The sequence below is a fragment of the Hemitrygon akajei genome, chromosome 7, assembly GCF_048418815.1.
Source record: "Hemitrygon akajei chromosome 7, sHemAka1.3, whole genome shotgun sequence".
In the NCBI taxonomy this organism is placed as follows: domain Eukaryota; kingdom Metazoa; phylum Chordata; class Chondrichthyes; order Myliobatiformes; family Dasyatidae; genus Hemitrygon; species Hemitrygon akajei.
This window is the reverse complement of record NC_133130.1, coordinates 51,650,955-51,673,349: the sequence shown is the minus strand read 5'-3', so window position 1 is coordinate 51,673,349 and position 22,395 is coordinate 51,650,955. Positions and strand designations below refer to the sequence as shown.

The window sequence follows — 22,395 nt, the reverse complement described above, 5'->3', positions numbered from 1 at the left end:
CAAATGAATCTTACAGAACTTTTCAAGGAAGGTACCAGGGAAGTTGATGAAGGCAAAGCACTGGGTACTGTCTACATGGAATTTAGCAAGTCCGCCGACAAGGTCCTGCATGGGTGGTTGGTCAAGAAGATAATTTGCTTGGCATTCAAGATAAAGTAGTAAATTGGATTAAACATAGGCTTTGTGGAATAAGTCATGGAGTGGTAGTAAATGGTTGCCTCTCTGACTGGAGACCTGTAACTAGTGGTATGCAATAGGGATTGGTGCTGGGTCCATTGCTGTTTGTCATTTATATCAATGATCTGGATGGTAACGTAGTAATCTGGATCAGCAAATTTGTGGATGACACCAAGACTGGGGGTATGGTAGACAGTGAGGAAGACTATCAAAGCTTGCAGCGGGATCTGTACCAGCAGGAAAAATGGCCTATAAAATGACAGATGGAATTTAATGCAGGGATGTGTGGGTGTTGCACTTTGGGAGAACCTACCAGGGTAGCTCTTACACAGTGAGTGGTAGAGCACTGAAAGTGTGGTAGAACCAAGGGATCTGGAAATACAGATCCACAATTACTTGAAAATGGTGTCACAGGTAGATAGGGTCATAGGAATGAAAATGGCACATTGCCTTCAAAAATCAATGTACAAACGTATTAAGTACAGGAGATGGGATGTTATATTGAAGTTGAATAAGACTTTGGTGAGGCCTAATTTGGAGTACTATGTGCAGTTTTGGTCATCTACCTACAGGAAACATGTAAATAAGTTTGAAAGAGTGCAGAAAAAACTTACAAGGATTTTGCCAGGACTTGAGGACCTGAGTTATAGGGAGAATAGGTTAAGACTTTATTTTCTATACAAAATTGTGAGGAGTTCAATAGGGTAAAGGCAAGCTGGCTTTTTCCACTGAGTTAGGGTGAAGCTACAACTAGAGGTCATGGGTTAAGGATGAAAGGTGAAATTTTTAAAAGGAACATGTGGGAAACTTCTTCACTCAGAGGGTGTTGAGAGAGTGTGAAACGATCTGCCAGCTCATGTGGTAGTTGCAGTATCAATTTCAACATTAAAAAAAAATTTGGTAGGTACATGGATGGGCTACTGTCTAGGTGCAGATCAATTGGACTAAGCAGAGTAATGTTTAGGCACAGACTAGATGGGCTGAAAGGCTGGTTTCTATGACTTTTCTATGATTCTAAACAGCATCATTTGAGGGAAAGGAATGGATAAAGTTTCAGTTTAAGGTGCTGCTTCAGGTCAGAGAGAGGATAGCTAGTATACATAGGAGATAGTGGGGGTCCGGAGTGGTGGGACGGGGTAGAGGAGGAGAGACAGAGTTTGGTAGGTGGACACAGATAAGAAATGAAAGGCAGATGGAGATAAATTGGAAAGGGGTATAGGAAGGATTGGGACAGAGGCTGGTATGTGATAGATAGAACAAATATTCGAAGGACAACAGTCAGAGGAAGTTAGAGATAAGAAAGGCAAACCAAGGGAGAGAGAGCTTGGGTTGGCTGGTGTGAGTGGGAAAGGAAAATCAGATGAGTGGTTTTCTTGAAACTGGAAACTCCATGTTGATACTATTCGACTATAGCCAACCCAAATGGAACATGAGGTGCTGTTATTCTAGTTTGTGTTTGGCCTCACCATGATGGTGGAAAAGTGTGAGAATGGGTGGAGAACTGAAAGTGTCATGCAGCAAGAAGCTCAAGATGGCCATTACGGGCAAAGAGCAGGTATTTCACAAAATGATCATCTAATCTATGCTTGGCATTTCCTAAGTGGAGGAGATGAGCCATGAGCATCAAATGTAATAGGCCAGATTGGAGGAAGTGCACATGAATCTCTGGCTCACCTGACAGAACTGCATTGTGATGAGGGAGGAGGCTTAGGGTACCTTCTCCAGTAGCAGGAGAAAGTGCCAGGAGACATGAAGAGGTGGGAGGACGATACTGGGCTGTTCAGGGAGCCCCAGAGAAGAAAAGTCTGTATGAAAAGTAAAAAGGGGTGGGGCGTGTGTGGGGGATTGGGGAAGATATGGCTTGTGTGGAATCCTAATGGAGCAGTTGAAAGTGGTGAAGGATTATTCACATTACTGACACAATGGTGTCATCTAGCCAAGCTTTCCGATCTGACAATAATTGGTGCGGCGTTAAGTTTTGTAGCTGGGAATGTATAAATACAAAATTTTGAGAATGAGCACAAGTGGGGACATCAATAAAGTTAAGTGCAAGGTCATTCATTATACATCATAATCAGACAGATATAGATATTTAGTTGGTCATGCTAAAGGGAACAGCAACTACTGCAATGCGGGGGAAGCTGGTTCCTGATTGTTATGCTTCCTTATTACAGATTGCAAGTTAGGAGTGAGCTGAAATTTGCCCGACGCCGGCCCCCTAGGCCTGAGTTGACGTAGTATAGTAGTAGTGTGCTGAAGGCAGATTGATGGAAAGGGGTTATTGATATTTCACAAACCAGATAAAGAAAATGGGCAGATGGAGCCAGCTGAGGAAGGAGAGTGAAAGTTTGAGACAGAAGGAGAAATGTGGAATCAAAGAAGAGAGGGATGATAGGCAGTTGGGACTAGATGGACGAGAGGAAAGGAAGGGTGGGCCAAGAGAGAAGAAACCCAGGTAGGTAGGTACTTGGGTGATGGCCGATGGAACCAACTGGAGGAGGACAACAAACAATGTAATGGGGTGAGAGGTGAGGAGAAATGGAAAAGGTGAACAAAGGAAGAGAGATCCATGGAGGATTAGTAGCTGGTGGAGGAGCAGATTTATGGTGTACGGCACGTGTGATCTTGCAAGATTTTGGAAGGCCATTCCTGAAAAAATAAACTTGATGCCAGTCAGTTACTAGACTGAGCAGCAGACAGAGGAGTTACATCAGTGTTAAAGGATTACTCTCTGAAGTATCATCTCCACTGCAGCTACATTTGCAGAGAACTACAGTCTGAAAGTAAGAAGTTGAAACTAGATGATAATGTAATTGTAGAAATAAATTTATTACTGATTTCTTTGAACAGCAAGTGGCCTTGTTACAGTTGTTAATTGGTATGTAGCATGCATTCAAGAATGTCCAACTCTTCAGGGTCTGCTGGAGGTGATGATGGCTGCTCCTTCAGCACTGAGCAATTGCTGAAGTTTCTTGACTTATTGAACTTAGAACTATCGAACTATCTCAAGATGAAATAATATTTAAGATATAAATTATGAAATACCCTTCTAGGTTATTGTTCCTCAAATGCTTTATTTGCATTTAAAGATGGCCACGCAGAAAGAGGAATAATTTTACAGGTGTAAAGTTACTGAAAGGTAAGCAATAACATAAAGGTGAAAATTGCAGAAGTGAATAGATTGCGGGAGGTCCCTAATCAAAGTGTGTAAGAAGCTGCTGCTGGAGAATGGAACAGAGAATTTGAAAACCAACTCCTCGAACATTGTATGAAACACATTGGCTAATGAGCAGCAGTCATTGCTTCAGAGTCACAAGGAACTAACTAATCAACCCACAGGAGTGATGTCCCAGCATTTTTTCCTTTTTATAAATACACATCTTGATAAGTGAAAGGTTTGTTATAAAATTGACCATCTCTGAAAACACTTCAAAACAGAGTTTTGTAATCTGCTTATTTGCTTAATAAACCAACAACTTGCGAACTTCAGAGATGGCTGGAATTAGTTTCAGCAGATTGCTATCAAAGTGAAAATACTTCTAAGAAAACCTTTCTTAAACTCTATGAAAATATAAATAGCAACTCTTGAGAAATTAGGACTGGGAAGTTTATTTTTCTTTTCCTATTTTATTCTGATCTAACACAGCCAATGACTGTTTATAATTCTGACGGATGTTTTGAGCACAAGCTCCTTATTATATGCAATTGGTCCTAATTAAGCAAGAACAAAACAAACCTCCCTGGCAACATAAAACTCAGATGTGGATTCTACACACATGCAGTAGAAGGGAACAAACTAAAATAAAAATGGGTTTCTTCTTAAATTAATAAGCGATAACAGATTTTTTTTGAACACTTGGTAATTTGAAAACTTCAAATGTCCTTATCAATCATATGCCTTCATTTTCATGTTTTCACTGTAAGGCACATATGCACTATGTCAGTTTTGTAAATACTTAGACATCTATAGGCTCCCAATGAATATAAATGGGTTATTACCAATTGTAGTCTGTATATAATGAAATAATTTTTGAACATAAAAATGATAGAGAAGCATAGAAATATTTGAAGAGATATCCTGCGAATAGGTTATTAAAGGTTAGCATCGATTGGCCAGTTAAATAATAATCACTACCGTTTTGTCATTTGATGTTTGTAATCCAGAAAGTTCAATAGCGAATCGTGTTTACTGCTAGTGCATGTAATTAATTATTTTCGTCGGTGCCTGTTTCCCATTCCAGTTGCAGTCAGCATCGCATTTTTCTTTGGATTAATCTCACGGAAGAAAGCACGACGATCTACTGGATATGGGACAATGATTCTACCGGGCGTGGATCCTTTAAATGAAGCGAGGTGTGAGTATATATGAGCGTGTGCGCGTGAGATGTTCGGCGAGAGAGAGAGCTGTGCATTTCCACTAGAATGAACACGTATGAACCATGTGGCACGACACCCACTCCTAAATGTTCGACTCTTTTCCTGACAATGGACAAACAAAAGAATGCTGATATAAGAAAATAAGGCGAATTCTTCGTACGAGAAGTAAGTACCAGTCAGCTCCGTGAATATCTCTTCACGTTATTAAATACATTTTAAAAGGGTCTGTTTCTATTGTCATTCTGGAATTAATGCTGAGCAAGGTTTTGCTGAGATGCATATTTATTAGGCTATGCTTAAGTCGGCTTCAAAGGAAAGCTACTGTCTAGATATGAAACATTTTTTGGGAGATACATTTGTTCGCAGCTGAGAGCTCCGCAAATGTTCGAGATCTCTAATGAACAATACCTGACCAAGGTACTCTTAATGAGCTCAGCGTAATTAATTCTGCATTTATCGCAAGACGCATATTTATCATTGATTTCATATTAACGTATGATATATTTATTGTCATGATTAATAACTTATTTTAACAATTACACGATGTATTTTCAGGCATTTGAATTCAAATACATGCGTTTTCTCTGGCAGGAACTTAAAAGAGACTTGCGTGAGACCCACATTGTCAGAATGCATGCAGTAAAGATTCTTTTTAATAACAAAGAAAAATACACCCCAAACAATTGTTGAGACGAAGTCCATCCATGATTATAACAGGGATATCCCTCAGTTACGACTCCTTATCTGTTCAATATGTTTAAAGCTAATTCAGTTGCACCGTCAATTTTGAATTATGACGTTTGCCGCTGTGGATATTTATTTCATATTTGACTTACAATTATGAGGTAAATTAAGGATGTAGCATAGAAAACTGTTAATTTATAAGCCCGATTTAATCTGGTTGATAGTGAAAAGAGCCCCTCGGATTTATTCATCTTTGCTTTTCCCCAGTGGCAGCGCCCGATTTACTAGACCCCAAATCTGCAACTCAGAATGCTAAACCAAGATTGTCCTTTTCTGCAAAGCCGACAGTTTTAACTTCAGGGGATGACAGCGACCTGAATCCCAGTGTGATGAAATGGAAGACTGCTTCAGTATATTTTCTGGTTGTGGTGCTTTATTTGATAATCGGCGCCACAGTGTTCCGAGCGCTTGAACAGCCTACAGAAAGCTCCCAGAAGACTGCGATTATTATGCAGAAATTGGATTTTCTGGAAAAGCACATGTGTGTCAATTCTCTGGAGCTAGAATTATTGATTCAGGTAAAAAAAAACCTTTTCTCATTACCTCCATATTGATTAATGGTTTACACGACAGGCTGTATAAGCAGAACTAAGCGTAAACAAAACTTGCAATAATTGAACAGCGACAGAGCTTTCGAGCTCTCGGATGAACATGCACTACATTGCATAGTTTCCTGGTGCCTTCTTTGGAAGCATCTGGAGGTGGAAGATGCCTTAATTTATTTCCAGTTCTGAGGTGACAGAAGAATCCTAGATGGGATTCACAAACTTTGTCTCAGGTGGGGCTGGAAGTGCTGCTTCAGGTGGGTGGATAGTTTGGGATGTTGTGTTCACCTGTTGCTTCTGATTGGTCTTCTCCAATGGGTGTCACGGGGAATCTGCGTTCCTCAATAACTCGTTTGAACCTCCTCCTCCATTGTGAGCAGTTGTGGGCTGGAAATTCCCAGGAGTCAGTGACGGTGTTACACTTTAGCAAAGAGACTGCAGATGTCTGACCCATTTGCTGTGATCTTCTGGAAATCTTTCTCTGTGGTACAACTTGGGTGAGTTGAGTGTCCAGATAATATGGTCTGTCCAATGGAGCAAGTTCTGTGTAATTGGTCAGGTGAAGACTGTGCTGGAGTCTTGCAGGTAACTCACCATGGTATCAGTCTTTACTGAGAGAAAGCTCCTGAGAAATGGAAAGTGATCCACACTTTCCAGGATCCTGCTGATTATCAGGGAATAACAATATGTGGCAGCAAGCTGGTAGACAGCTCTTGTCTTCTGGATATTTAGTGTAAGGACAGTATTTATACCTATCAGTACAGGAACCAGTGATATTTTGGAGCATTGTCAGTGTACAGTAAATTGATTACTGAGGATGGGATGAACTTGGTTATGGTACAGGAATGCTATAGGTTGAACTTGGACATGAACTAGGTTAAGTCCACTCCTTTGGGAAGTATGTTGGAAGTGAGGAATATCAAGACATGTAGGAACGTAGACACAATCCCAATTTGTATTGAGACTGGGATTGTAGTTTGTGTGTCATTTTGTAGCAAGTACAGAGTAATTATGAGCTTTTCATGACAGCACAGTTAGGGATTCTTTTAAATCCGTTTTCATAGAAACAGCACAATACAAGCCCCTTGGCCCACAATGCTGTGCCGAACGTGTACTTACTTTAGAAATTACGCAGGGTTACCCATAGCCCTCAAGTGTCAAAGGCTTTGTCAGGTTAAAAATGACCATACAAAGTGGTTGGGATGGAGTTGCTCAGTTATGAGGACAGGCTGGAAAAATTTGATCTGTTTTCCTTGGAACAAAGAAAATTAAGAAGGACTAAGATTGAGGCATATATAAAACTTCTGAGGGTTGTAAATGGAGCAGACTGGAGGAAGCATGCCTCGTATCCGAGGCAAGTAACTCTACAGGAGTTAGGGCAGAGGGGTGACATTTAGGGTGGATATGAGGGGAGCTTTTTCATCCGATGTGTGGTAAGTACCTGCAATGCACCATTTGAGAAAGCGGCTGAAATTGGATCGTTGACAGCATTTTAAGAAGTTTTGTAAATGAGCATTTGAATTGTTGAGGCATGGAGGGCTATGGACCAAGAGGTGAGATTAGTATAAGAGGCTGCTCACTGGTTTGTGTGGATGAATTAGTTAGGTCATATGAAATCTATGCCATGAAGACAGTGGTTGTCTTCTAGGTTTCTTTCAAGATGTACAAACCACCTTAATCCCTAAATTATTCTCTACAGTGTTTTGCCTTACTCATGGTGCAACAGTGCTGAAACATCTGAGGTATGAAATTTGAGCAAAGTTCAGTCATTTTGCTGATGCAGTTCGCTGTAAGTGCTGACTTTCTTTCTGATTATTGAAAGTGTACTTATAATGTAGACCCGCACATGGGCTTGATAGAGGAACATCTTGGTTTGAATGTGAGGAGGTCCAAGACAGTGGAAGCAAGACTTTGCTTCGTAGATCAAACATGTACAAGTGCAGCTATTTGCCCAAAATTATGCGTACTCAAATGCACTGACTGTAATCATCGCAAAAGCAGATGTAAATATTCTTGTCTTCTTCATTCCCTTCTCTCTCTCTCTCTTTTCTCCCTTAGTCCTCTTTCTCCTAATCTTTCTCCACTTCCTTTTCATTTAGTCTTTATCTCAGCCACTAACTTTTCACTTTTCCCTCCTCCCTTTAAATCCCTTTCTCTTTCAGTTGTTCTCTCAATGCTGCATGTTGTTGGTGTACTGTGTCCACCCAGTACTACTTCTGCCTTGTCTAAGGTTATTAGAATAAAAGCTTGAATTTATATAGTGCATTTATCATTGTAATTTCTCAAGTGTTTCACAGAATAAGTAACAAAAAATGAGCACTAAAACTGCTAGTGATATTCTCATATTTATTTATTTTTATGATACTGCGCTGAGTAGGCCATCCTGGCCCTTTGAGCCACACTGCTCCAGCAAACCCACAATCCTGATTAGCCCTAACCTAATCATGGGACCATTTACAAGGACCAATTAACCTACCCAGTACCCAGGACTGTGGGAGGAAACCGGAGCACCCTGGGAAAACCGTGCATTCCAAAGGGACTTCGCACAGAACAGTACCAGAATTGAACTGTGAACTCGTACAGTCCGAGTTGTAATAGTGTCACACTAACTGCTGGTCTACCGTGGTGCCCATGGGTGGCTTGGTCTTAGAGTTAGCTGCTTAGCAGCATTTTACCAGGAAGGAGTGAGGTAAAGATGTAAGGTTAGGAAAGTGATGTTTTAAATTGTCAAAGATAAATTGGCTACTGCTGAGTATGTTTTGACATGCAGCAAATATAGAATCAGTTCTCTGAAATTTTCAGAAGTTGCAAACAGATATTTAATCATTTTATTTCTACCCACCCAGAATCAGAGGTTGGAATCATCCTATCTCATTCATCTTGACACTCTCTGCCCCCAATTCACTCCCACCTGCAAAACTAGACCACCTTGTGCAGTCAGAAGAAGCATTGCAATAATTTTACTGGATAAGGAGATTAGCCTTAGGCCACTTTAGGTGCAGAAGTTTGCCATCTTGAGGAAACAGCTATACATACGTACTTGTGTAACAGGAAAAGGAGCTGCAAGTGGAGAATAGTAAGGCAGGTACCAGCCCTGGCACTTCCATCTGTCCGGGTTCTCAGAGCAGTTCTTTGAAGATTATTTTGTGTGAATGATCCATAAAGTTTAGCATCATTGAACTTTTTATCACTGTCTGACTGTTGGTTTTGCTACCAAAGAGAAACAGATACAAAATTAATCACATAGCAAAATTATGAAATTAGTTTCTTCCATCTTTGTCTGGTAAACAAAATAGTCATAATTTTGTACTCATTTACACTTAACCATTGATCATTTCGCAAAACTGGTGTTCCCATCCATTATTTCTTGATTGCCTGCAGGGATGGAAAGCTATTGAGCTTGCTTTGAGAACACTTCACACAATGGTTTGAAACTCCAGCAACTGTGGGTTTTGCATCAGGCTTTATCACTGTGTACGCTAAAGCATCCAGTGCACCTTTATGATTTGGGATGTGCCCCTTCCTTGCTGACCAGCTTACCATGATTTACAATACTTACTCCAGAGTGAGATCTTTATCTTGGCTTGAAGAGCAACTCAAGCTAAATATTTTTAAAGTGATATTACATTAACAGAAGTAGTACAGCATCTTAAGTACCAGCAGTCCATGGGTTACAGAAGAGTTCCACAGTAGAGGACTGTTCAGAAGCCAACTTCTCTGGAAGATCGAACAGTCCGTTTTCAAAAGTTACTCATATCATATTATTCTGCATTCTTGCTATAATTCATTAGTCACCCTAAAACTAATGAAATGTACTGTATAGTATCCAGTTATTAATGAATACCATGAAACATTATTTTTGATTTTTATTATTATGACTAACTTGAAAAATGCTTTAATATGTATCAGAGAAATAGCATAAAATTGGATTTTTGTAATTTATTGTTATGTTTTTAACTCTAAGAGTAATTGAAGGCAAAAACATGGAGATGAGAATGTGTGTCTTAGTTTTGTTCTTTAGTGAGATGCTCACATTAAGATGTGGCAGTGTGATACTATCTAGATATCCACAGCATAGTAAATTTTAGATTCTCCCATTCAGGCCTAAATATTTAATTGCTGTGGAGGCTTTCTTGCTGTTGTGGGATAATATCTTTTCTGACCAGGCAGGTCACTTTACTTGGCAGGTGAGATGTGGCTGTGAAACAATCTTGGGATTGGTGGCCTCCTCTATGGTGGTTGGAGGAGTTGAGTCCGGAATGGCAGGAAATGGTTCTGACAGCTCTGAATACCTTTCTTCCAGATTAATTGGCATCCTGAACAGAGCATGGCAAGCTGCTTGATCTGCTTTATCCCAGACCACCAGCCAAAGCTTCAAGCCAGTTCTTTTGTTTCAATCATGCCCAGATCACTAACGTGTAGCTCCTCCAACACTTCAGTTCTCAGCTTGGATGGTACAAAAACTCTCCAACCCCATCCCCACATAAGGCAATCTCCATCAAGGGCATGTTCATCCCTGTGCTGATATTAATAATAAGAAAATGTTATTTATATGGTACCTTTGACACTTTAAAATGCAGGCACAAAGATTGTAAGGATAAATCAAGATGGTCATAAAAATACAAGAGAAAATTAAATTGTATAGAATAAAATGTAATCGAATATACGAAATTATATAAATGTAGTCAATGTCAACAGGCATTTAGTAATCCTATAAACAAGCCAAATTTAAAAAAAAAAGTAGTTAAAAAAAATAAAAAAAATTTAAATTAGTTTTTCAAAACATTTTACAAAATTAAAAACCCCAAATCCCAATGAGGAGCATTAATACAGTGCAAGATTAAGCATACAAAAAAAAAGTAGTTTTTAGAAATGTTTTCAAATGAACCACAGTATCTGCCTGGTGTATCTGTCGGTAGAGTATTACAGATTATTGGTACATAAGAACAAAAGGCCGCATCATCAGTTCTTGTATGCTTGGCTCTAGCATCACTAAACAAAACAATATTTGTAGATGTAAGAATACATCAGGAACGTAAGGGGATAGACACTCCAAAATATGCAGAGGAGCTAGATTGTTCAGAGGCTTGTATACAATTAAGAGTATTTTAAAATTGATCTTAAAGGACACAGGCAGCCAGTATAATAATGCCAAAACTGGTGGAATGTGCTCAGGTTTTCTTTTATTTTTGGGTAAAATTCTTGCTGCTGCATTTTGAACAAGCTGCAGCTGATTTATATGTTTCTTACACAGTCGTGAAGACAGTGAATTACAATAATCTAATCAGCCAAAAACCAAAAGCATGTATCATTTTTTCTGCATCTTGAGATGGTATAAGAAATCAAATTCTTGCAATGTATGAATGCAGTCTTAATAATATGGTTAATATGTGATTTGAAATTTAGCTCAAAATGGGGGAACTTGGATTTCAGCTGCCCATTCCAGCCATTTTGGATTGCCATGTAGACTGGAGGCAGTGTGGGGTCTTTTCTAGTTTCCCTTTGGATCATCTTTGCCGTAATAGGGAAACATTCAATTTGCATTAGGGAGAACACATCAACAAGAGTGTCCTCAAAATCAAAATGAGTTTTGCAAAGGTAAATGGGACCATCCATCAGCATTTCCATGGTTAGTTGTCCTCTTGAAATCAATCCTGTAACTGTGTCCTCCAAGGAACAGAGCCCATCTCTACATTCATGCTGCTGCTGTTAAGGGACCACGCTTCTGTGTTTTGAGAATGCGCACAAGTGGTTGATGATCAGTAATAAAGGTGAACACTCTCCCATATGAGTATGAATTGAAACGTTTCACACTGCAAACCAGACACAAGAATTCTCTCCCAATCTGTGCGTAATTTTTCTCTGCAGCGGTAATGGAATGTGATACAAAGGCTATGGGGCATTCACTTCCATCACTCGTAACATGTGACATGACTGCACCTGTACTGTAAGGTGAGGCATCACAGACAAGCTTCACTGGACGATGTGGATTATAATATGTGAGTACAGTGTCTGATGCCACCATTTAATTTAGCTTTTGGAAAGCCACCTCACACTGCCTTGTCCATTGCCATTTCTTCCCAAACTGTAATATTGAGTTCAAGCGGTGGGGTACAGTAGCCAGGTTTGGCAGGAACCTGTTATAGTAATTGACAAATCCTTAAAAGGACCGTGGCAGTGACACGTCCTTTGGCTTTGTGGCATCCATCATTGCTTGAATTTTCTCAACACACTTGTGTAATCCTTGTGCTTCAATAATGAGACCATAGTAAGTTGGTTCAAAGAATTCACACTTGTTGCATCGTATTCTGAGCCCATAATCTTATTAGCTTTATAACTCTTTCTTGAGATTTTGGAGTTATTTCTTGTCATTCGCACCAGCAACAATGATGTCATCTAGGTAATACTGAGTGCCTGGGCAGCCTTGCAGCACCTGGTCCAAATGTAGCTTTATCCCAGAGTGCAGATGTGGATGCTACTCCAAAAATAAACCTGCTGTAAAAATAAATCTACTCCAGCTTATAAAGACCTTTGTGAGTGTCCATGGTGAGAAACACTTTGGACTCTTCTTTCATCTGCACCTGTAGGTAGGCCTCAGCCAAGTCGACTTTGAAGTGCTTTCCTCCAGAAAGGTTTGCAAAGATGTCCTCTATCCAGGGCAGATGGTATTTTGACCGGCTTTCAGTACCAGGTTAATGGTGACTTTAAAATCACCGCAGATCTGACAGATCCATCCTTACTGGGACCACTGGCATTGCCCATGGGCTGCACTCAACCTTGGAAAGAATTCTTTCAGCCTCCATGGGATTCTACCTCACTGGCCACTTTATCATGGATGGTATAAGGAACCAGACGGGCTTTGTAAAACTTTGGTGTGGCATTTTCATTGAACACTCTCTTACTCTTGATATGTTTGAGTTTTTCAATGCCATCTTGAAACACTACTGTGGCATCATCCAGTACATTTCTTAATTCACTTCCAGTTGACTTTATTGCGGGAATGTGGCATGCAAATGATGGATGGTTCTCCAATCAATGTGGCTATCTCATACACTCGCGTCCCCACAATGCTGGCCCTCCTGCTTTTACCACATACAAGCCCAATGTGGCTCGTTGGTTGTTGTATTTCACTGTTGTGATTGTCATTTTCATAGATATTATATTTTTGAGTATAAATTCTCAACTGGATATCGGCAGGCTTCAGTTCAGTGTGTTCAAACTCATTCTGTGGAATGACTGAAACAATTCAATTTCATTTAATTTTTCAGTTATTTCTGTTGTAAGCCATATTGCTTGTCTCATGATAGTTTTCATGTAAATCTCAAGGTTATCCAGTCCTGTGTCACTCTTACCAATTATCAGGTGTTTCATCAGCAACCTGTAGATTAGTGCTCTTTTTGAAACTGCAATGTGACCTGTCTTTTTCTCTTCTCTGTGCAGTCCATTTTTGTCTTCCTGATGTGCTCTTTATATGTGTCCTACTTTGTTGCATTTTCTGTAAGTTTCACCTTTAAATCTGCATTGGTCTGATGTATGTGAGCCCCAGCAACAGTGGAAACACAATTTTGTCCAGTCAGGTTTCTGTTTTCGACACTACAATTTTGTTCACTCTTTCTTTCATTGCTAACAGCAACTGAACTGCATCTTTGTCTGCTGTTTCCAATGATATAGCAATTTCAACTGCTCTTTTTAATGTGAGTTGCGCTTGAGTTGGGAGCAATTTTTGAATGCTTTCTTGTAAGATTCCTCAAACTAAACAATCTCTCAGTGCATCATAAAGCTCATCATTGAACTGACAATGCTCAGACAATATCTTCAATTCAGCAACGTACATTGAATGAAATCCCCTTCATTTTAATTCTGCTTATGAACCCCAAGGCATTCTGCAGTCAACAGTGGCTTTAGTTCTAAATATTCCTGCATTACTTTAATGATGTCAGCAAAGCTCATTTTGGCTGATTTGTTTGGAGCAGTTAAACCTCTAATGATGATGTGCTGGTGTGATGACATATACCATTCATGTACTTTTACAAACAGTAATTATAAAAAGCATTCACTCCCCTTGAAGGTTTTCATGTTTTATTGATTTACAACATTGAAATGTGGTGGATTTAATTTGGCTTTTTTAACACTGATCAACAGAAAACAACTCTTCTGCATCAAAACAAAAACAGATATTTACAAAGTGATCTAAATTAATTACAAATATAAAACACATTATAATTGATTGCATAGGTATTCATCCCCTTTAATATGACACACTAAATCATCACTAGTGCAGCTAATTGGTTTTAGGAGTCACATTATTAATTAAATGAAGATCTGTTTTTGGAGAGCTGTGAGCAGTCAAGGTGTTTCAACTGATTGTAGTAAAAATACACCTGTATCTGGAAGGTCCAACTGCTGGTGAGTCAGTATCTTGGCAAGAACTACATCATGAAGATAAAAGAACACTCCAAGTAACTCTGCAAAAGGGTTATTGTAAAGCACAGGTCAGGAGATGGATACAAGAAAAATTCTAAGTTGCTGAATATCTCTTGGAGTACAGTTAAGTCAATCACCAAGAAATGGAAAGAATAAGGCACAGCTATAAATCTGCCTACAGCAGCCCGTCCTCAAAATCTGAGTGACCGTGCAAGAGGGGGACTAGCAAGGGAAGCCACGAAGAGACCTATGACAACTCCAGAGGAGTTACAAGCTTCAGTTGTTGAGGTGTCAGAGACTGCATATAGAATAACTCTTGACTGGTGAAGCAGCCGGACGCAGCTTTACAGGAAAATGGCAAAGAGAAAGCCACTGTTGCAAAATACTCATCTGAAGTCTTGGCTAGAGTTTGCTAGAAGGCATGTGGGAGACTCTGAAGTCAGCTGGAAGTAGATTCTATGGTCTGATGAATCCAAAATTGAGCTTTATGGCCATCAGACCAAAGCTAAACACCACACATCATCAAAAACACACCAACCCTACTGTGAAGCATGGTGATGGCACCATGCTGTGGGGATGCTTCACTACAGCAGATCCTGGAAGGCTTGTGAAGGTAATGGGTAAAATGGGTGTAACAAAATACAGGGAAATACTGGAGGAAAATCAAATGCCATCTGATAAAGAAGTGCAACTTGGGAGAAGATTTGTTTTCCAGCAAGACGATGACCCCAAGCATAAAGCCAAAGCTACACAGGAATGGCTTAAAAACAACAAAGTTAATGTTCTGGAGTGGCCAAGTCAGAGTACGGACCTCAATCCAATTGAGAACTTGTGCCTGTACTTGAAGGGCTGTTCTCTCACCATCCCCATGCAATTGGACAGAGCTTGAACAGTTTTGTAAAGAAGGATGGGGGAGAAATTGCAGTGTCCAGATGTGCAAAGGTGATAGAGGCCTTTCCATACAGACTGAAGGCTGTAATTACTGCCAAAGGTGCATTTGTTAAATACTTACTTGAAGGGGTTGAGTAATAATGCAATCAATTATTTTGTGTTTAATAATTGTAATAAATTTAGACCAATTTGTAGAAACTTGTTTTCACTTTGACACGAGAGTCTTTCCTGTTGATCGGTGTCCAAAAAGCCAAATTAAATCCATTGCGGTTCAATGTTGTAAAACAATAAAACATGAAAACAAGGGGGGGTGGTGAATATTTTTTATAGGCGCTGTATAACGCGTAATGAACTGCAAACAATAAAGAAAGCTTAAACAATATATTTACAATATTACTCAAACATTACTGAAATATTAAATACACAACAGTTATGTCATTCATGAACCAGGGTTCTTGTATAGCTGTTATGTAAATGATCTCTACTATTAATTAGATACTAAGCTGAGAAAGTTTACAGACTTGCTTTTCTGTTTTCAAGCAGTCTTATCGTTTCCTTAATTTAACAATGAATGGATACAAACTCATAGTTGATGTTTGAGATTGTATCATTTTTCTAATGAAAAGATAAAATTTCTGCTGGGAACTTGTCAGATACATCCAGTATGCCACGAAGCAGTAAAAATGGACCGTTTACAAAGGCAGAACTAGTTCATGATTTAGTTATTGAATTGAAATTCTGAGTATAAATTTTGATGTTCTTGAAATTTAAAATCTATATTTGGGTTTTTAAAGCTTTGTTTATACAATTGCCAGAATGCATTTATGAGGTAAGTGTTCGTCTGATTTAGCACCTTTTTATATAGTGAAATATCATAAGGCTCTTCATTGGATTGCAGTCAGCTAAATTGACACTCAGTCAGAGGAGGGAGCAATGGTAGGAGCTTGGATGGAAGAACCAGTGGAGCCACCAGAACTAGTTGTTTGCAAGTATTTGGACATGCTCTTGCGGTATGCAGTTGAACATGGACTTGTGTTGGGAGGCTAGTGCTTTCTAAATTTGTGTGAGAGTTTCACCACCCACGATGCTTTTGGCATACAGTAAGGCCCTGCTCCATGCTTTCTGGCAGTGGTTTAAATTAAATGCTTTGACGTCTAAAAATACACAAGCAATACTGAAAAATGATAAACACCTTTAAAATACTTAACATTATTCATTAGTACAAAATTAAAACACTTAAATGCTTTCGTGCATCTAAAACATTTTGAATTCAAGTGAATTAAATCAAATAAAATATAAGTTAACATCCTTCTTCAACAAGTGTACCTTCTCGAGTTGGTCTTATGGATTCACTGGACTTGTGTATGCTCTAACTTTCCAAGTGAAGAAGTCTGACTAACTTATTGGGCATTGTTATAGGAATTCCAGAATTAGTACAGAGCTGGAGTTGTGGACTTCAGCCTGTATTTCATTATCCCGTGCTCCTGCCCAATTAGATGTGTAAACATTGACAAAATGAAGCAGACTTATTTGCTTTTAAGTGGATCAGGCCCCTTATTTTGATATTCGTTGGTCAAAATGTGAGTTTTAAGGACCAGGAGGGATTGAGGGAGGAAGTTGCATTTTTAAGGCCTAGGTAACACAGTATGTCAAGAGTATGGAGGGAATTTTGGATTGATGCACCATCAATAACTCACGCTGAGACTTAGGAAGCGAGATATCGGCTTTTATTGACTGGAAGAATAAACAACACTACATCCTGGGGAAAATGAGGGAGAGCAGCAGCCCACAGTCGCCTTTATACAGGGGTCTGTGGGAGGAGCCACAGGAGCAGTCAGACAGGTATATCTAGTTCACCACATGGATGTACTGGAGACTAAAATTTGGAGGTACGGTTCGAACAAGGAGGAAGTGAGGTCAAAGAGTGAATTTGCAATTGAGAATTTTAAATTTGAGTACTTGCTCTGTTGGGAACAAATATAAAAAAGGGAACTGGACTTGGTGTATGTTGATCTTGTTCATTTTTTTTTTAGCAATAGTCAGTGTTATACTCAATTGTTCCAAAGAGAATCACACAATTATAACCGATACGGTGTAGTTGCAGGTTGGGAGCTGATTGTGCTTTATCTTTACCAGCAATCACTTACGGGCTTCTTGCTTCATATCCCAATGCACTCACCAATGTTCCACCTTGCCTGATTTCACATATTACCTGCCAGCTTGTATTCCTTCCCCTTCCCTTACCTTTTTGTTCTAGCTCCTTTCTCCTTCTTTTCCAGCCCTGATGAAAGGTCTTGGCCCAAAATGTCGACTGTTTATTCCTCTTTGTAGATAAGACCATAAGACATAGGAGCAGAATTATGCCATTTGGCCCATGGAGTCTGCTCTGCCATTTCATGTCTGAACCATTTCCTCTCAGTCCCATCATGCCTTCTCCCTGTAATCATTCATGTCCTGACTAATTGAGAACCTATCAACCTTTTGATGCACCATCAATAACTCTGAGACGTGGGTTAAGGTAGGCTTTTATTGGCTGGAAGAAAGCACAAGCAGCAAGTGACCACCACACAACATCCTGGAGACTGAGGAAGGGTCTGTGGCTCCAATCGCCTTTATACTGGGGTCTGTGGGAGGAGCCACAGGAGCAGTCAGCGGGGGGGGGGGGGGGGCGTGTCCAGACAGGTATATGTAGTTCACCACATTCAACCCCCCTTTTGTTTTAAAAGAGAGTCCCCATGGGGCGAAATTTCTTACAAGTATATTTACAGTTTTAAGTCTATCAGGTGGTCGAATCTGTCGCTGCGATCTACGTAGCACCGGCTGTGATTGCACAGGTGCCGGTGGTGATTGCACCGGAGACGGTGGTTGTGCTGGTTCCGGCCTGACTGGAGGTGTCAGCCCACTAAGTGTCAGTGATCCCTCATGCGTGTGCGAGGCGCCCCGATCCCCCACCGGTTCCGTGGATGCTGCAGACCCCGCCACCCGCGAGCGAGTCGACCTCGGCTGCTGCCAGTTGCGAGTCCGCGCAGTGTTATTTCTGCGGACTTGAAAAGCACCCCCAAAAACGCTGCCTGGCCCGAGAAGCGACCTGCTCCAGCTGCGGAAAGAAGGGCCATTTCGCCAAGGTCTGTAAGTCTGAACCATGAGCGGGGTCGAGCAGTGCCTTGTGCGAGGCGTGGGGGTTGCCATCTTGGTTGCTGCCATCTTGCCTGCCCGCCTCGTGCGAAACATGGGGGAGGCCATCTTTGTCGGCGCCACCTCGTCCCGCCTCCGACCCATGGGTGTTTACTGGGCACCAAGACGGCGGTTCAACTCTGGCCTCCGTAACCCTTGACCAAAGCGCCCTGCACCAGCTTGCAAGGTCAATGATGGACATCCTGGTGGAGGGGCACAGGACTAGCTGCCTGTTTGACATGGGCAGCACTGAGAGGTTTATTCACCCGGACATGGTGCAATGCTGCGGACTTGTGACACGGCCGGTAAGCCAGAGGGTCACCATGGCTTCTGGGTTGCATTCCACAGACATCCGGGGGGGTTGTGTTGCAACATTGGGGGTGCAGGGCACAGAATATTGGGACTTTGCGCTACTGGTCATGCCTCAACTGTGCGCGCCTGTGTTATTGGGGCTGGACTTCCAGAGCCACCTAAAAGTGTGACAATGGAGTATGGCGGGCCCCTCCCACCACTCACTGTCAGGAATCCTCAGTTTTGTGGGACTTCGTCATATACCCCGCTACTGACCACACACACACACCAACCCGCACATCCCACCCAGCACCATGCCAACATCTGCGCTACTGACACCACTTGCAGCCTCTCCACCCTCAAGATCCCTCCCCCACCGCTGTTCGCCAACCTGACCCCCGACTGTAAACCTGTGGCAACTAAAAGCAGGAGGTACAGCGCGGGGGACAGGGCCTTCATTCAGTCGGAGGTGCAGCAGCTGCTCAGGGAGGGGATAATTGAGCCAAGCACAAGCAGCAAGTGACCATCACACGACATCCTGGAGACTGAGGAAGGGTATGTGGCTCCAATCGCCTTTATACTGGGGTCTGTGGGAGGAGCCACAGGAGCAATCAGCGGGGGAGGGCGTGTCCAGACAGGTATATGAAGTTCACCACACCTTTGCCTTAAATATACCCAATGACTTGTCCTATACAACTGCCTGTGGTAACAAATTCCACAGATCCACCACTCAGTGGCTTAAGAAATTCCTCCTCACCTTCGTTTTAAATGGAAATCCCTCTATTCTGAGGCTGTACCTTCTGGTACAAGACTCTCCCATTATAAGAAACATCTTCTCCTCATCCACCCTACAGAGTGTTTCTCTGGATTTCCAGCATCTGCATAATCTCTTGTTATTATGTTTATAATATTGAATATCTCCATTCAATCTCTTATATATAATTTCTTTACTAATATGTATGGGAATACTAAAGTTAACCAAATTGGCATGGAAATTCAATTGCAAGCAAAATATATGAACAATTGATGACAAGTAGCAGATTTTGTTGGGTAACTGTAATTGACTTGTGAATTTAATCCCTGTGAATGATTTAATCCAATGAAATGCCTTCATTAGAAATCTGGCCATAAGTTACTTACACACACACACACACACACACACACACACACACACACACACACACACACACACACACACACACACACACACACACACACACACACTTCATTTTGAACACACTTAGGTGATCGGCATGTATATCCTTTAACTTTGTAGTTCTCAGATTAGATAGTACAGCAACTCACAATGCTCACATAAGGCAACTCTTGACAAGGGTAAGTTCATTCTGGCATTGGTGAAAATGGGAGTACTGGAATTTCTGCTGCACATTCCTGTCATTTTGAGTTGCCATGTACACCTAAGACAGTGTGGGGACTTTTCCGCTTTCCCTTTGGATCAACTCTGTCATAATAGGGAAACTTTTGATTTGCATTATGGAGAATATGTCAAGAGGAGTTCCCTCTTTTGTAATTTTTTTCAGGTATTTCCTTTTTCCAAGGACAAATGGGCCAATCCATCAGCATATCCATGATGAGTTACCCTCCTCAATTCGATCCTGTAATGGTGTCCTATATGAAACAGAGCCCATCTCTGCATTCGTGTTGCTGTTGTTAGTGGAACACCCTTCTGTGGAATGAAAATGGACACTAATAGCTGATGATCAGTAATGAGGGTAAACGTGGGTAATGAGGATGATCAGTAATGAGGTATACAAGTACAGATTGAAATGTTTAATGCCATGAAATTATACACAGATTTACAGAGTGGTCTTCAGTCCATCAGTGTGTAAATTTTCTCTGCCGAGGCAAGGGGATGTGATGCAAGGTCTATGGGCATTCACCTCCATCATTCATAACATGTGACATGGCTGCACCTGTACCAAAGGCGAGGTGTCACAGGCAAGCTTCTCTGGATGATGTGTAACATAATGTGTGAGTATAGTGTCTGAAATCACCATTTATTTTGCCTCTTCGAAAGTCATCTCACACAGCTTTATTTGTTGTCATTTCTTTCTGATCTGTAGTAATAAGTTAAAGGCATGGAGCAGATCAGCCAGGTTTGGCAGGAACCTGTTGTAGTAATCCTAAAAAGCAACACAATTGTGACACGTCCTTGGCCATGGGGCATCCACCACTGCTTGAATTTTCTTAGCAAATTTGTGTAATCCTTGTGCGTCAATAGTGTAACCAGAGTAAGTGATGCTTGGCTTGAAGAATTTACACTTGTTGCATTGTACTCTGAGCCCATAATCTTCTTGGTATTTTGGAGATATTCCTGTCCTCTTCACTGGTAACAATGATAGTAACACATATCACTGGGTGCCTGGGCAGCCTTGTAGCACCTGGTCCACAGCTGTTTGCCAGACTGCAGATGCAGATGCTACTCCAGAAATAACTGGCGCACCTCAGGGGTGTATGCTTAGCCCATTGCTCTACTCTCTATATACATATGACTGTGTGGCTAGATGTAGCTCAAATACCATCTATAAATTTGCTGACGATACAACCATTGTTGGTAGAATCTCAGGTGGTGACAAGAGGGCATACAGGAGTGAGATATGCCAACTAGTGGAGTGGTGCTGCAGCAACAACCTGGCACTCAACCTCAGTAAGACAAAAGAGCTGATTGTGGACTTCAGGAAGGGCAAGATGAAGGAACACATACCAATCCTCACAGAGGGATCAGAAGTGGAGAGAGTGAGCAGCTTCAAGTTCCTGGGTGTCAAGATCTTTGAGGATCTAGCCTGGTCCCAACATATCGATGTAATTATAAAGAAGGCAAGACAGTGGCTATACTTCATTAGGAGTTTGAAGAGATTTGGTATGTCAACAAATACACTCAAAAACTTCTGTAGTTGTACTGTGGAGAACATTCTGACAGGCTGCATCACTGTCTGGTATGGATGGGCTACTGCACAGGACTGAAAAAAGCTGCAGAAGGTTGTAAATTTAGTCAACTCCATCTTGGGCACTAGCCTTGAAAGTACCCAGGACATCTTCAGGGAGCGGTGTCTCAGAAAGGCAGTGTCCATTCTTAAGGACCTCCAGCACTCAGGGCATGCCCTTTTCTCACTGTTACCATCAGGTAGGAGGTACAGAAGCCTGAAGGCACACACTCAGTGATTCAGTAACAGCTTCTTCCCCTCTGCCATCCAATTCCTAAATGGACATTGAATCTTTGGACACTACCTCACTTTTTTTAATATACAGTATTTCTATTTTTGCATATTTAAAAAAAATCAATTCAATATACATAATTGATTTACTTGTTTATTCTCTCTGCTAGATTATGTATTACATTGAACAGCTGCTGCTAATTTAACATATTTCGCGTCACATGCCGGTGATAATAAACCTGATTCTGATAAAGTTCTTTGTGAGTGTGTAGGGTGAGCAACCCTTGGGACTCTTCTTGTAGCTCCATCTGTAGGCAGGCCTCAGCTATGTCCAGTTTGAAGTGTTTTCCTCCAGAAAAGGTTTGCAAAAATATCCTCTATCCTGGGCAGAGGGTGATGATCTACTTTCAGTACTTGATTGATGGTAACCTTAAAATCAACACAGATCCTGACGGATCCATCCTTCTTGACTACTGGGACCACTGGCATTGCCTATGGGCTCCACTCAAGCTTGGAAAGAATTTCTTCAGCTCTATGCAATCTAGGTCACTGGCTACTTTATCACGGATGGTGTAAGGACCTGGACGGGCTTTGTA

At 41.1% G+C, this 22,395-nt stretch overlaps 1 protein-coding gene across 2 annotated transcripts in view; it reads left to right on the top strand.

The window, feature by feature from the left end:
* The first annotated feature begins 4,575 nt into the window (after positions 1–4,575).
* The window catches only part of LOC140730438 (potassium channel subfamily K member 2-like), a 114,842-nt gene continuing 97,022 nt past the window's right edge, over positions 4,576–22,395 (top strand). The window contains exons 1-2 of one of the 2 annotated variants that reach the window (XM_073050841.1): positions 4,576–4,719; positions 5,506–5,816. In XM_073050841.1, coding sequence (XP_072906942.1) covers position 4,719; positions 5,506–5,816 — 312 coding nt within the window. In that variant the 5' untranslated portion in view covers positions 4,576–4,718. Of the gene's footprint in view, positions 4,720–5,505; positions 5,817–22,395 lie in introns of those variants that run through there. The other variant, XM_073050842.1, reaches the window with a different exon arrangement.